The sequence below is a fragment of the Cotesia glomerata genome, linkage group LG9, assembly GCF_020080835.1.
Source record: "Cotesia glomerata isolate CgM1 linkage group LG9, MPM_Cglom_v2.3, whole genome shotgun sequence".
Taxonomy (NCBI): Eukaryota; Metazoa; Arthropoda; class Insecta; order Hymenoptera; family Braconidae; genus Cotesia; species Cotesia glomerata.
The window spans coordinates 17715317-17731905 of NC_058166.1; the positions used below are offsets into that span (position 1 = coordinate 17715317).

At 22.7% G+C, this 16589-nt stretch overlaps 2 protein-coding genes and 1 long non-coding RNA gene across 4 annotated transcripts in view; 1 reads left to right on the top strand and 2 right to left on the bottom strand.

Annotated features, from left to right (window-relative positions):
* The window catches only part of LOC123271653, a 100957-nt gene that overhangs the window by 7406 nt on the left and 76962 nt on the right, over positions 1-16589 (top strand). For both annotated transcript variants that reach the window (XM_044738036.1, XM_044738037.1), the window contains exon 3: positions 11540-11649. In XM_044738036.1, coding sequence (XP_044593971.1) covers positions 11540-11649 — 110 coding nt within the window. The remainder of the gene's footprint in view (positions 1-11539; positions 11650-16589) is intronic.
* LOC123271656 (ATP synthase-coupling factor 6, mitochondrial) lies at positions 98-2237 on the bottom strand. The gene is made up of 4 exons (XM_044738043.1): positions 2103-2237; positions 1714-1863; positions 1251-1381; positions 98-385 (listed from the first exon to the last, which is right to left on the bottom strand). Exons 2-4 carry the CDS (start codon positions 1851-1853, stop codon positions 348-350), a joined length of 309 nt encoding a protein of 102 aa, XP_044593978.1. The 5' UTR covers positions 1854-1863; positions 2103-2237; the 3' UTR covers positions 98-347.
* LOC123271659 lies at positions 12187-15257 on the bottom strand. Its single transcript, XR_006510941.1, has 3 exons — positions 14456-15257; positions 14108-14379; positions 12187-12549 (listed from the first exon to the last, which is right to left on the bottom strand). It is a non-coding gene; the product is annotated as an uncharacterized LOC123271659 (long non-coding RNA).

Sequence of the window (16589 nt, forward strand, 5' to 3'; positions counted from 1 at the left end):
GTTTTATATCTGATCCGCGGATGACGAATTATCTGTTTATGACAATTCTGATCTAAGCCAACCAACCACATTAATTAATTTACAAAATAGATAAGAGTTTGTAGTTTATATCACATTAGTAATTACTTTATTAAATTTATGTTGTTATACTAGGTCGCTGTTTTATCTGACTATCTTGTACCACTCCACGTTTTAATTATTTTAATTAATAATTGTGGCTAAAGAATGAACATTTAGAGTAATGAAATGTTCTTTTATGTGTAACAAATTTTATTGTTATTCTTTTCTAGCTTTATTTATTTATAGATACATTATTTTGAGTTTCACTAGTGGAAAACTTCAACAAATTAGTTTTTTTGGGTGATGTTGTACTCGACGTTGGGATCTGGAAAAATAAAAATAAAAATTATTTTTATTTTAGTTTATTAGATTTTTAAAAATTCAAGCGAAATAAAAAAAAATTTGTTAAAAAAAATAATTTTATCTTTAGATTAGAACTTTTTTTTTTTAATGGATTTGTTAAATTAATTAATTTTTTTAAATTGATTGATTTTTTTTTAATAAATTTATGTTTTTAAGTTAATTGATTATTTTAAATTAATTAATGTTTTTAAATTTATGATACTAAAATTAGCCGAGGTTTAAAAAATATTTTGATTTTTTTTATTAATTAAATTAGAACTAAAAAAATATTTTTAAAAAATTGCACGGATAATTTTTAATATTTTCTACATGTCAAATTTTTTCCTTTAATTTTTTTTCAATAAAGATTTTTAATAAAATGAATTATAAAAATTTTCAGAAGTCGGCTAATTTAATTATTATAAAAATATTGACAATAATATTTTTAATTTTAATTAAAAAAGCTGCAAATATTTTTTATACTCAAATCAACTGACATCTGGATATATTTTGATTTTATTTTATATATAAATTAGTATTAAAAATATTTTCAACAAATTTTTATTAAAGTTTTAAAAACTGTTAGATTGTTGATTTTAGTGTCATAAATTTTTTATTAAAATTAATTTAACCGATTTAATAATTTTTTTTTAATAAATTAATTTCGAATAAAAAGAAAATTTATAAATTTAAAAAAGCAATTTTTTGAGAATAATTTTCTAGAACAAATTTTTTTTAAATAAAATTAATAAATCGTCAAGTGACTGCTGACTATTTAATTAATGTCATAAATTTTTAATTAAATTCGCTTAAACTCCTAACAAAAATTCTCAGCTTATAAAAACTACCTTCGAATTTAAATTTAGGGAATTGAGTCATATCAACTCCTGGACCACCTCCGTATTGAGTTGCGAGTCGCTCCAAATCGCTTTTTAATTCTTTCTGGATTTCTGGAGTTGGGTCGACTAATTTTCCACCTCTGAAATAAAGACAGATAATGAAAATTAAGTTAGCCGACATCTAAAAAATTTAAGAATTTTTTTTTATTGAAAAAATTTTTACAAAAAAATAAAAAAAAATTTTACTTGTAAAAAACTAGAAAAACTATAAGTGCAATTTTTAAGAAATATTTTTTTGTTTTAGTTTAATTATTTAAAAAAAAATCAAAAACGTTGGCTAACTTTAGTATTAAAGACAGATAACCTATGAAAATTTTACTCTGATAAATTTAATTAATTATCAGTAAAATATGATAGTAATAACAATAAAAAAATAATTATTATTGAAAATATAAAGTTCAATGATTCTTACGAGCTTTTTGATTTGTATTCACGGATTTTGTCCAAGAATAATTGCTGGATTGGGTCAGAAACTTTGTTCATGCACGGTGCCATCATTCCAATGTTTCTTCGGACAATTGTCGAAACTGTGATTGCTTTTGGGGTCAACATGATTGCTTCTAAAATAAATAAATAAATTAATTAATTAATTATAATTAATCTTTATATTTTTTCTATATGTGCAAAAAAATATTCAATAAAATTTATTTATCTTATGTAATACTAAAATTTTGTGATAAAAAATTTTACATTTTTTAACTGCACGCAATAAAAAAATTAGTTTAGAATTATTAAATATTTTATTGCAAATTAATTTATTAAAATAATTATAAAATCTAAGTAAAATTTAATACAATTACCTTTTTTTGGAGATCAATCAGTTGTGATCAGCTGCGATTTTAAATATGGCGACCGTGTACTACTCTGGTTGAAAACATGTGCCCTCTGTTGGAGGATTTAACGCGGTAAATTTGACATTTTTATTTTTGAAATTTAAAGTTACAATTTTTTAAATCATAAAATTTTTTTAATAAACTAAAAATTAAAAAATTGAAAATTAAAATTATTTTTTAAAAATAAATACAAAAAGTATTTCTTACTAAGTTTTTAAAATTATAAAAAGAATTTTATTAAAAAAAAAAAATGTCATTTAAAAAATGAGTTCTTAACATGCAGGAGTGATTGTGTGCACGACCACCAGAGGGACAAAATATAAAACTTGTAACCGACAAAAGACAAGATAAGTGTTAGAGCGCTAGAAAGCAAAGTTAAAATAAAAAAACAAAAATGTGCAAATAAAAAAAATAATATAATAATAATAATAATATTAAAAAGATAAAAAAAATCCCGGGAGTGAAAAATAAATAAAAACCTTACAGTTTACGCGAATTAATAAATACACTCGCGTCAAAGATGAAAATTAAGTCAGCTGACATATTCAAAAATTTTTATAATGAAAATTAATTTAGCAGGTATTTAATCATTTTTCTAATAAATAAATTACTGCATAGAAAAAAATAAGAAAAACAATTGACATTTAGAAAATTTAATAAATTAAAAATACAATTTTTTAAAAATAATTTTTTGGAACAAATTTTTTTTGTTAAATAAAATTAGAAAATGGTCAAGTGACAGTTAACTTTAATAATGAAAATTAATTTAGCAGATGTTTAATTATTTTTTGAACTTTTGTTAACAAACAAATTATGGCAAAAAAACAAGAAAAAAAAATTGACGTAGAAATTTTAAAAAATTAAAAATGCAATTTTGTTAAAATAATTTTTTCAGAATTAATTTAATTGTTAAATAAAATTAAACATTAATCAAGTGACAGCTAACTTTAATGTCATATTTTATGAAAATTAAATTAGCCGACATCTAAGAATTTTTAAAATTTCTTTTTATTGAAAAAATTATTTAAAAAAAATTTCATTTGCAAAAAACTTAAAAAACTGGAAGTGCAATTTTTAAAAAATATTTTTTGTTCTAATTTTTTCAATAAAAAAAAATTAAAAACGTCGGCTAACTTTATTATTAATGAAAATAAAGTTAGCCGACATTTAAAAATTTATATGATTTTTTTATTTAAGAATTATTACAAAAAAGTTTTTTCATTTGTTAAAAACTTAAAAAACTAAGTGCAATTTTTTAAAAATATTTTTTAGTTATAAATTAACAAATTAAGCAAAATAAAAAATTAAAAAATGTCGGCTAACTTTATTATTATTCATATTTTTATAACTTTTTTTTTTTAGTGAAAAAAAATAAAACAAAAAATTTTATTTATAAAAAACATGAAAAACTTTAATGAAAATAAAGTTAGCTGACATCTAAAAATTTTTGATTTTTTTTATTAAAGAATTATTATAAAAAAAAAAAATTATTTCATTTGTTAAAAACTTCAAAAACTATAAGTGCAATTTTTTAAAAATATTTTTTAGTTATCATCATTTAATAAATTAAGCAAAATAAAAAAATTAAAAATGTCGACTAACTTTATTATTATTAATTAATTTAGCAGATATTTAATAATTTTAACAATTTTTCTAATAAATAAATTACTGCATAAAAAAAAATAAGAAAAAAAATTGACATTTAGAAAATTTAATAATTACAAAAATGCAATTTTTTAAAAATAATTTCCCGGAAAAAATTTTTTTGTTATAAAACTTTTTTAGTTATCATCATTTAATAAATTAAGCAAAATAAAAAAATTAAAAATGTCGACTAACTTTATTATTATTAATTAATTTAGCAGATATTTAATAATTTTAACAATTTTTCTAATAAATAAATTACTGCATAAAAAAAAATAAGAAAAAAAATTGACATTTAGAAAATTTAATAATTACAAAAATGCAATTTTTTAAAAATAATTTCCCGGAAAAAATTTTTTTGTTATAAAACTTTAAGTGTAATTTTTAAAAAATTAAAAACGTCGGCTAATTTTATTATTATGCGTAAAAGTAGAGGGAGAAGATGAAGAAAGAGAGAATATAAAACGAGAGATAAATGTTTTCAGTTTAGTTTGCTTGACACATACTCATTCTCTCACACACATTCGAACAAAGCGTATAACCGAGTGAATTGGCGGGGGTAAATTTCGTTAAAGTTAGTGAAGGCTAGGCTTAACTTCCATCTCCCTCCCGGGCATTCTCAGTTTCATTCATGAACCCACCAGCACCAGCACCAGCACTGAGACTCGTTGCCACGCTCTTATCTTCACTCTCGGTTCTCGGTGCTGAAAATAAAAAACATTAACATTGTTACATATTATATATAATATTCATTGTTGTAGTATTAGTATAACTGTTATTTTTATTACTCTATTTACGCATCTGACATTTTTTTATTTTTATCCAAACATATATTAGTGAGAGTGAAAAGTATCTATGTGATAATAAACCTTGTGTATTAATTGTTAAGTGCATACTTCTCGGACAACTAGCTTCTATACGATTTTACAATTATCTGGATATCGTTCTACATTAATTACAAAGGTTAACTATTTACTTTTAAATTATTATTATTAATACATATAAAAAAATATTTATACTAGTGAAGTATAAAATTATTTTTTGAATTGCAATAATTAATTAAAACTAAACCCAGCCAGCAAAAGTGACAATTGGTAAAAATAAAAACAACTGAGCATGATCATTATTTATTTTTTACTCATATTATAATAGTGAGTCACTGAGTAATACATATTGGTAATTCTCTAATCATACGGTAAATATATTAAAGATATTATATAATTTTTATTTTTAATTAATAATAATAAAGTTAGCCGACGATTTTAATTTTTTTTTAATAATTAAATTATAACAAAAAAATATTTTTTTAAAATTGCACTTACAGTTTTTAAAGTGTTTTACAAGTGAAATTTTTTTTTTAATCATTTTTTCAATAAAAAAAAATTCTATAAATTTTTAAATGTCTAAATTAATTTTTTTTTTTAATAATTAAATTATAACAAAAAAATATTTTTTAAAAATTGCACTTACAGTTTTTAAAGTGTTTTACAAGTGAAATTTTTTTTTTAATCATTTTTTCAATAAAAAAAATTCTATAAATTTTTAAATGTCTAAATTAATTTTCATTTTTAATTATATTAATATTTTTATTTTTAATTAATAATAATAAAGTTAGCCGACGATTTTAATTTTTTAATTTTTTTTTTAATAATTAAATTATAACAAAAAATTATTTTTTAAAAATTGCACTTACAGTTTTTAAAGTGTTTTATAAGTGAAATTTTTTTTTTAATCATTTTTTCAATAAAAAAAAATTCTATAAATTTTTAAATGTCGGCTAATTTAATTTTCATTTTTATTATATTAATATTTTTATTTTCAGAATTAAAATTTGGTTGATTAAAAAAAGACTAATTATAATCAACAAACAATTAGTAAGTTAAAAGATTTTTAAGTAAATGTACAATTTATCAATTGATATTCGTGATTTAAAATCGCGTGTCAACAATTCATCATTAAATACGTCGACTAATCTAACCGTCGACGGTGAATCATAATAAAACGCTTAAAATAATTTTATTAACTATAGATCAATTACCTCCTAGCCATTTGTATCAATAATAATTTAATAATCGAAAAAACAACTCGTAAAATCGTTTCTTTCTTTTAATTAATTGACGGTAATTTATTTTTCTGTTATCAGCCGACTTGTTTATTTATGGATTGTTTTATTGAAAAATGAAAATTAAGCTTAGTGTTTTAAAGAAGGAAGAAACTTTTTAAAAAGTCTCAAGTTCCCTGGACCTTTTGGTATGGCAACGTCGCGTTAATTCTTTCTTTTTCTTTTTTACGGCAATGGCGTTGTCTGATACACTCTGGTCTCTACTCTGGTATAGAAGTAAACGCTTCAAAGCTAAACTAATATGAAGGCATTACTACATATAATATGATACAGTGTGCCAGCAAAGCATCTGAAAGCCCATACCGGACGATTCAGATGTGATGGACGATGGACTGAGAATAGATAATAGTGGGGGCGAGTTTACAGTTTTTACAGAATACTTTTTCTTTTTTCGGCATTTTCACTTTATTTACTTTGTAAATTTATTTAGTCTAGATTCGGGGCAGTTTTGTATTAACTTAATGCAAGTATAATATTTATATATTACTTGCAATCTTATCTGATACATTTATTAATCCATTTAATTTTCAATGATCTCGTTTGTTTCTATGTTTCTTTTGCTAATATGTGAATGCTTGCTTTTGTATATTATTTCAAAAGTTTTTATTTTTAATTTTGATTCAGTTTTGCGTTGCTCCATATTTATGCTGAATTCACACTTATTTTATTAAATTAAATAATATCGGTCTAGAAAAATTTTTTTAATAAATAAATTATTATAAAAAAATTAAATGAAACATTTTAGATTTTAAAAAATTAGAAAAAATATGAGTAGAAATTTTTAATAATATTTTTGGTAATTATTTACAAGTGGAGTTAAATTTATTTTGGAATTCACACTTATTTTATTAAACTAAAAATATCACTGGAAATTTTTTTAATAAATAAATTATTATAAAAAAATTAAATGAAACATTTTAGATTTTAAAAAATTAGAAAAAATATGAGTAGAAATTTTTAATAATATTTTTGGTAATTATTATAAAGAAAAAATGAAGATCGATAGTTTTTTTGCTTTGAAAAGTTGGAAAAAATTTTGGCTCATGTTTTTTGGATAAAATTTCTATTTTATCTTTTTTTGATATATTTTTTTTTGAAAAATATATAAAAAAACATGATACTAAAATTGAGACATAATTTTTAGAATTTTCTAATAAATAAATTATAGCAAAAAAATTTATTAAAAAATGTTATCTTAAGAAGCTCCAAAAAATTGTAAATACATTTTTTTTTTTAATTTTCTGAACTTAGTTTATTTTTTAAGAAAAATCAAAAATTAAAGGGAAAAACTTTTGGCTTATATTTTTGGATAAAATTTCTGTTTCATCTTTTTTTGATGTTTTTAATATACTTTTTTTTTTTGAAAAGTACATTAAAAAAAAAAACAATTTAAAAAAAACAGTTGAATATTACAATTTTCTAGAAAATTTATAAATTTTTTTTAAAATTTATTAAAATTGTAATAATCAACTTTTTTTTTTAAATTGTTAATTTTTTTATATATTTTTCAAAAAAAATATCAATAAAATAAAATAGAAATTTAGTTCAAAAAAACTAAATTAAAATTACAAATATTTACCAAATTTTTTTGTCATTTAATTAATTGATAAATTAAAAAAAAAAAAATAAATAATTAAGTTTTTATGTAAAAAAAATACTAAATTAAATTTTTTTTAATTCATGAAATATTTTATCTTTTGAGTCCAAATTTCAATATTTTATCAAAAATAAATTTCTCTATAATTTTACTAATTGATAAATGAAAAAAAAAAAAAATAAATATTAAATTTTTTATGTAAAAAAATACTAAATTTAATTTTTTTATAATTCATAAAATATTTTATCTCGAGTCCAAATTTCAATATTTTATCAAAAATAAATTTCTATTTAAAAAAAAAAAGGAAATATTAATTTAAAATAACTGTATTTAATATTTATTTAAAAGTAACATTTAAAACAAAATTTCAAAGGTGGTCCCGACAAAAAAAATCTCAGATGACCGCCTTGTTTTAGGTGTAGAGAGTCTTCGGATGTAGTAGTATTGGGTTCTCGGTTAAATTGCATCTAGAATGTCTGCATGCGGGTGGCTTTTGTTATGGGCTTAGCTCTTGAGACAATTTTAAAAATTTTTTACTTTGTACTCCCTGAAAGTGTCGTATGGCTTCAGTTTCACCGAGAATATCATCATCATTATTATTATAAATTATAACATTGTGCTGACGAGAATGCGTTGGGAAGTAACATTTTAATTTTTCGGGTTAACTTATTTTATTTCTCACAATTCATTATTGTTATATCATTGAATTGATATCTTATACAAATTATATTTACCCCACAATTATTATCAATATAATAAACGTTTTAATTTAATTAAACCAGTTAAATTAGAAATATTGAACGACGCAATAATAAATCCAGAGTATTCAAACAATGAATTTCTTCAGCGTAGTATGTGAGCGTTAAATATTCAGATGGTTTAAATTTACAAGACTGGAACACACGGTATAAATAGAACCAAGTGTTTTCTTTAAAAATAACAATAAATTTAAAGAAACCGTTTGAACTTTAAATCGCAACAATGGAATCATTGCATTGATTTCCAATCGATTTCATTCGATGATATAAACACACTATAAATTACAACATTGATACAAATAGAGTAAATATTTAAATTATGATAATTATGTGTGTAATTTTTTATCTCTTTCTTCATGCGTACAATTTCTATTATCGCTTAATTACTATAAAATTCTTCTTTGATAAAATAATTTTAGTGATAATCTTTAAAGAAGATGATGATTTTTAGGCCCAAGATTTTTGCCAAAAATTTTGATAATTATAAAAATGTTAATTTTGAAATTGCGGCTTTTTTATTAGCCTTAAAAAAAAAATTATGACATTTTTTTTATAAAATTAAATTTTGAACAATTTTTACTTAAAAAATTTTTTATACGACCAATATTTTCACCATAATTCTTAAATTAAGATTCATAATAAATTACTCAAATTTTTGCTAATTATAAAAATGTTAATTTCAAAATTGCGGCTTTATTATTGGTCTCAAGAAAAAATTATAAGACATTTTTGTGATAAAATTAAATTTTGAACAATTTTTTTATACGACCAAAATTTTTTCCGTAATTCTTAAATTAAGATTCATAATAAATTACTCAAATTTTTGCTAATTATAAAAATTTTTATTTTGAAATTACGGCTTTTTTATTGGTTTTGAGAAAAAATTATGACATTTTTTTTATAAAATTAAATTTTGAATAATTTTTATTTAAAAAATTTTTTCTACGACCAAAATTTCCGCCGTAATTTTTAAATTAAGATTCATAATAAATGATTCAAATTTTTGCTAATTTTAAAAATGTTAATTTCAAAATTGTGGCTTTTTTATTGGCCTTAAAAAACAATTATAAGACAATTTTTTTTATAAAATTAAATTTTGAACAATTTTTACTTAGAAAATTTTTTATACGACCAAAATTTTTTCCGTAATTTTTAAATTAAACTTCATAATAAATTACTCAAATTTTTGTTAATTTTAAAAATGTTAATTTCAAAATAACAGCTTATTTATTGGCCTTAAAAGAAAATTACAAGACATTTTTTTTTTAGAGAATTAAATTTTTGACAATTTTTACTTAAAAAATTTTGTATGCGACCAATATTTTTACCATAATTATTAAATTAAGATTTATAATAAATGACTAAAAATTTTGCTAATTATAAAAATATTAATTTCGAAAATTGCAGTTTTTTTATTAGCCTTAAAAATTATGACATTTTTTTTATAAAATTAAATTTTTAACAACTTTTATTTAAAAAATTCTTTAAATAACCAATATTTCCACCGTAATATCAAAAATTTAATTAATTATTTTGAAATAAAGGCAAAAATCCTGGCTCGATATTAAATTCAATTGACAAGATCAAACAAGGCAGGTCGTTTTTCATCGATAGATTTCCGATAGTCAATAAATAATGATAAGAATTGGCAATTGGGATTCACAGGGTTTGTTCAATTATACCGGATTTATCTCGCGACGCTGAATAATAAAAAGAGAAACGATTGAATAAGATATTAGCCGTCTGGTTGATGCAAGGAGCAACGTATAATAAACTTTCTTAGAAGATCTTGGACGCAATGGAAGTTAAATAGACAGCAAGCGTTCGCTTTAACATAAATGGACATCGGTGAGTTTTTGCTGGTAAACAACCTTCGGGGTTCGCTGTAACGGTGATCCTATTGAGGTCTTAACCTTTAATTTTGTCGTCTTGATCTTCATTATTATTTTCATCAGTTATTGAACCTAGATCCGATTTTTTGAAGGAACTTCTTTTGGAGAAGAAATGAATAATTAGTTGTTTAAACAATTGATAGGTTTTGATGTACGGGATCGTGTAACAGCACAACAAATCTGTAATAACATCACTGTAGCACTTGGGTATCGGATCTTACACCCTACAGCAAACGTTGCGTTGTTCGAATAAGACCGTGAGAGAATTTACGGTTGAGACTCTCAGAGATGGTAGTGTCTGGTCATCTTCATCCAACCATTTTTACACTCACCACCTGTCGTTTGAGCGGTCAGAGTAACTCGATCTTGACTTCGCAACCGCTTTAGCTTCACAACCGAAGGATCCATTTATACTGTGGATTTATAAAAAATAACCGATAATTATTCAAGATAATATACAGTTTTAGTTTGTCCTCTAATTAAAATAATTTATGGGTTTTATGTTATTGCAATTTAACCAATGATTTTTTTTATTGATTTTTACTGTTAATCTAGAAGACATTCAATAATTTTTTTTATTTAAAAAAAAATTAAAAAAATATGAATAAGTTAAAAGTACAAAAATTAAATCATTTTTAGGTGCATTTTTTTCATTTTAATTATTTATTTATTTATTTAAAATTCAATAATCATTTTATGTCTTCTAAATTCATAATAATTAACTAGCAACTTTGCAGTCAGTATGTGACTGCCGTGACGTGAACTATAAATAAATAAAATTTTGCTCAATTAAATAATGATTTTTATTAAATTGTACTGTACTTTCTTAAATATTGAAGTTTTTAAAGATATAAGCTCATCCCGATGTTACACTCTTCAAGAGCTTTCATTTGAGTACCCACATGCATTTTTTATATATTTTTCATATATACATGTATGTAATATATATAAATATATAAAATATATGAAAAATTGGTGTGGGTATTCAAATGAAAGGTCTTGATGAGTGTAATATCGGGATGAGCTCATATCTTTAAAAATGTCAATAATTAAGAAATGACCTTGTACTTTCTTAAATATTGACGTTTTTAAAGATATAAGCTCATCCCGATGTTACATTCACCAAGAGCTTTCATTTGAGTACCCACATGCATTTTCATATATTTTTCATATATTCATACATATAATATATATAAATATATGAAAAATTGATGTGGGTACTCAAATGAAAGGTCTCGATGAGTGTAACATCGGGATGAGCTTATATCTTTAAAAATGTCAATAGTTCACAAGATACAAGGTCATTTCTTAATTATGTGTTACAAAAATTATTGAAGCATTAAAAAAATATTTTTTATGTGAATAAATAATAATAATTGATTTTATTTTCAGGTAACATGGACATCGACTCACTGTACGACTACGATGAAGAGGAACAAGATTTTTATGAAGAAAGTCTTTTAACTCGAAAAATTTACCCTATTGATCACCGCGCGTTGAAGGTAAGCTAAAAAATAAAAATCTAACAGGTCATATTTTAAATATTTAATCAATTCGAGTGTTTTTTAATTCGACGTAACATAGTAGATTATGAATTATAAATTTTGATAAGTAATCTTGTAAAATGTAAATTTTCTGTCTAGTGTCATTGATAAATCTAAGTATAGACTATGAATGAATATAGAGTACGAGTAGAAGCAGAGAAAGGGTAATTCTCTCGATTGAAACTCTCTCGGCAGCTTGATTAATTGATAAGTTTATTAAATTTTCAGTCGCTCTTAGTTATGACACAAACTTTATGGATTTTAAAATGAAAATATCCAGGGAGCAATAATCTCACTTGACAACCGAATCTATTTCAATGACTACTGGTCTAATTGAAATAATAAAAATTTATATTATCGGTAATATAATATAATAAAAAATAGATATAATTAAATTTTATTGACGCTCAACTCATTTTGTAAATTCAGGGCGTTAAACAGTTATAAGTTATAAATTTATAAGCTTTTTAAATTAAATATACTTTTATAACCCGTTAAAAATTTTATTTCGAGGGGTTCTGTTCTGTTCGGATCGAACAAAGCGGTGTGCATTGTCCGTGTCGATACAGTCGAGTGCGGTATTAACGACCTCTTCCCTCGGTCGTGCCCAGATTTTATTTTTAAGATAGGAATTAGTATGAGTATTTGTGTAAGCATCAGTATTAGCATTAGCATTAACATTATTATATGTTGGAAGTCAAACCCTGGCGAGCGTGCTACCAAAAGTAACACACGTTAGGCACTTTACCAATTGGCCTCGGTTTATCATCGTTTTTATTTTGCTTTCAATTTTAGGTTGTTTTGCAGCCAAAGTACTCCATTTTTTATTTTTGTGCCAAAGATTATGCTTTAGTCTACCTAAAAAAATTTATTTAAAAGAATTTGGGTTATAAAAATCAATATTTACTCTGTCTCTACACTGATAGAAGGATTTGTTTATAGTTAAAAATATTTGTTAATATTTAACAAATCATTTATTAAAAGCCATTTTTTAGTCCTTAACAAATATTTCTTAGTATTTAAAAAAATTTATTAATATTTAATAAATGAATATCAGATTTATTAAAGACTAAGAAATATTTATTTAATACTAAAAAGTGGTCTCTAATAAATGATTTGTTAACTATTAACAAGTATTATTTAATACAAATAAATTCTTCTATCAGGGTATTTTTTATCAACTTAAAAATTCGAGTTTTATTTTAATTTACCATAAAAAAATTCTGTAATTATTTACAAGTGGGGTCAATCCCATTTTGGGCCAAAACTACGTGAAAAATTAAAATTTTTGAATTTTTTTTTGATTCTGCTTGTTTTTATGCATTTATGATAAATAATGTCGTGAAAAAAAAAAAAAAAAATAAAGATTTCGATAGTTTTTTTTTGCCTTCAAAAGTTGGAAAAAATTTTGCCTCTCATGTTTTTGGATAAAATTTCTATTTTATCTTTTTTTGATGTTTTTGGTATATTTTTTTTGAAAAAACATGATACCGAAATTGAAAGACATGATAATTTTTAGAATTTTCTAACAAATAAATTATAGCAAGAAAAATTTATTAAAAAAATATTATCTTAAGAAGCTCTAAAAAATTGTAAATACATTTTTTTTTTAAACAATTTTCTGAACTTAGTTTATTTTTTAAGAAAAATCAAAAAGTTAAGGGAAAAAATTTTGGCTCTCACGTTTTTGGATAAAATTTCTATTTTATCTTTTTTTGATTTTTGTTTTATGTTTTGTTTTGAAATGTACATAAATGAACAATTAAAAAACAAAATGAAATATCACAATTTTTTACAAAATTTGTTAAAATTGTGATAATCAACTTTTTTTTTAAGTTCATTTTTTATGTATTTTTAATAAGAAAATATATCAATAAAGTCAATTAGAAATTTCGTTAAAAAAAATGAAAATTAAAATACTTGACCCCATTTGTAAATATTTAGCAAAAAATCTTATCAATTTTTAAATTTAAATTCTGGCAAATAACAATAAATAAAAAAATTAATAATAATATTATTTAAACGATTTAAAAATAACTGTGATATATTTTTTTTTGAAAAGTACATAAATAAACAAACAATTAAAAAAAAAAATTGAATCTTAAAATTGTTATAATTAACTTTTTTGAAATAAAATAAAAATTTCGTTAAAAAAAATCATAATTAAAATGATTGACCCTTTTAAATATTTATCAAAAATTCCGCGGGGTGAATTCTTGATTTTTTTATTGATTAAAAAAAAATCAATATTTCAAAGTCAAATTAAAAAAAAATATAATTAATTATAAATTTAAAATTCCAAAAAATTATTTAAGCTTACTAAAATTTACTTTAAAAACTCCAAATTAACTCCAAAATAATTTCTCGACGCACTCCAATTAATAAGTAAAAATTCACTCCAATTTTCCACACTTACTTTTTCCTACCTAAAGTACAAATATCGTGTGAAGAAAACTTCCCGTTAAAAATGCTACAATACAAAAATTCACAAATTTAAATGCCTTTTTCGGGTCCATATTTCCTTTCTTCATCTCCAAAAGGACAAACTGGTAGTCAGGTAGAGAAAACTAGGATCAAAGTAGCACCAGTACAATTTTGAGGACAATAAGCAATTCATATTATATCCAATGAATCCAATCCTGATGACAATAGCTATTTTCTTCAGTTATTCTCTCTATTGTTACTAACCTAAAACAGATAAGGTTATTAACACCAAGTGCTCGGTAAATATTTATTCTCCAATAATAATTATCATCGTAATTACCATACAATACTTAATAAAAATCTTGTCTCTAGTCTATAGTCTATAGAAGATAAACAAATGTGTCTTAACATGATAATTGATAGACATTTGCATAATATTCTTCAATTGGATCGCAAGATTACTCAACAATGATTCTGTCCTGAATAATTCGACATGTTTTCTCTAAACCGGCTCAATAAATTTAATTGTTTTTTATAAAAATATCATTTTATTGGTATCTCAGCCAACTGCTGGCTTGCACAGCAGTTTAACTAGTATATACATTTATTTTATTACTGTCTCCTTTTAATTTGATTTATAATCTATCTCAGTCTCTCCCTCGACACTGGTATCATTGCGTCACTCAACCGGCTAGGCGTTCATTCAGTTGCGTGGCCGCATGAAGGTCAAGCGGTCGCAGTTCACTATCTCTCTCGTATCAATTATCAACATTACTATTCTTCATCTATCTCTCCTTCAACGAACGTCCTCTCCCGAAGTTCTTCGGGTATTTCCGTTTACTCTCCCTCCGACTGGTGTCTTCCCTTCATTTTCCTTTCCTCGTACACCAACCGTTCGTTCAAGAATTAAATCCCCACTCTAAATGTTTTAAATCAACTCATGAGGCAGGTTCATTCATGCTTTTGCCACATGAGTCTTTCTTTACACAACTGTCGTTTTCTTCTATGCAGTTGTTATTGTTTTTGTTTAACTATTTTTATAAGTTTGTTTATTTATTTTTTTTTCGTCATTATTTCTTCAGATCCAGATGATCACAATGAAAGCCATTGAAAAAAATTAAAAAAATTTATTTCTTCATGCTGAAGCTTCTGAAAATCTCCTTTGTTGACTCTGCAGCCCCTTAATTAAATAAGTTTCTTTTTTTAAGAGTTTTTTCAGCTGAACACTAACTATGTTCTTTGTTCTCCAGGTTATTAATATTAAAATAATTTTTTTTTCTGCTCCAATAATTCTAAAAAAAAAAATTATCAGTATTTTATAAGAAGAAATTAAACACTAATAAAAAAAGAAAAAAAAGAAGGCTTAATTACAATTCTACCAAGAAGTAGATTAAAAAATAATGACAATTTTTATCACAGCTTATTAAATTATATTGATAAATTATGATTAAAAATTACGAATAGGCTTTAATAATTTTTTTTTTAATTAATTTTTTTTAAAAACTAGTTTTATAAAAAAAAAATTTTAAATGTTTGTCTATAAAAAATATTTTTTAAATTTATTTAAAAACAAAATACTTATAGTTTATCTATTAAATAAAATTAATAAGCTCATAAAAATAAAATAAAATTAAAGATGTAATTGGTAGTTAAAAAAATATTATTTTTAATTACCCAATACCTTCATTTCTTAAAATAGAGTTAAAAAAATTAATTAAAAATCTGGTAGTGAGTCAATAACAATACAGACATTGAACTTTTCATTATTTCTTTGATACGCAGGTAAAATGAAATTGTTATTAGTTATTAAACTAAATTTATCATGGAATGTATAATAATTTTAACTGTAATAACTCGTGAGTTAAGAGGATAAAAAAAATTTTGTGTCCCGGATAGTCATATTATAAAATCGGTTTTTTTTTTAGTGAAATTTAGTGTCATTACAAAGGTCTTGATTTGAATTTGTGCCTTTTAAAGGTTTCATATCATTCTCACCAATAGTCAATTTATTATGATAAGTATTTAAGCTGCATTCAAAAATACTCTATCTCTAGATACATAATTAAGTAATGACCTTGTATCTTGTGAACTATTGACATTTTTAAAGATATAAGCTCATCCTGATGTTATACTCATCGAGGCCTTTCATTTGAATACCCACATCAATTTTTCATATATTTATATTATTATATATATGTATATATGAAAAATATATGAAAGTGCATGTGGGTACTCAAATGAAAGCTCTTAATGAGTGTAACATCATGATGAGCTTATATCTTTAAAAAGGTCAATAGTTAAAAGCGTACAGAGAAATTTACCAAATGTCTTATGAACTATTGATATTTTAAAAGATATAAGCTCACCCCGACATTACACTCATCGAGACCTTTCATTTGAATACCCACACCAATTTTTCATATATTTTATATATTTATATATATTACATACATGTATATATGAAAAATATATAA

Bases quoted from the DNA above. Each gene is read 5' to 3' on its own strand.
- LOC123271656 (XM_044738043.1), bottom strand. From the start codon at position 1,853: ATGTTGACCCCAAAAGCAATCACAGTTTCGACAATTGTCCGAAGAAAC. The intron at 1,382-1,713 runs GTAAGAATCATT...TCTTTATTTCAG, and splicing joins GAATACAAATCAAAAAGCTC to AGGTGGAAAATTAGTCGACC. The intron at 386-1,250 runs GTAGTTTTTATA...TTATTTTTCCAG, and splicing joins CCCTAAATTTAAATTCGAAG to ATCCCAACGTCGAGTACAAC.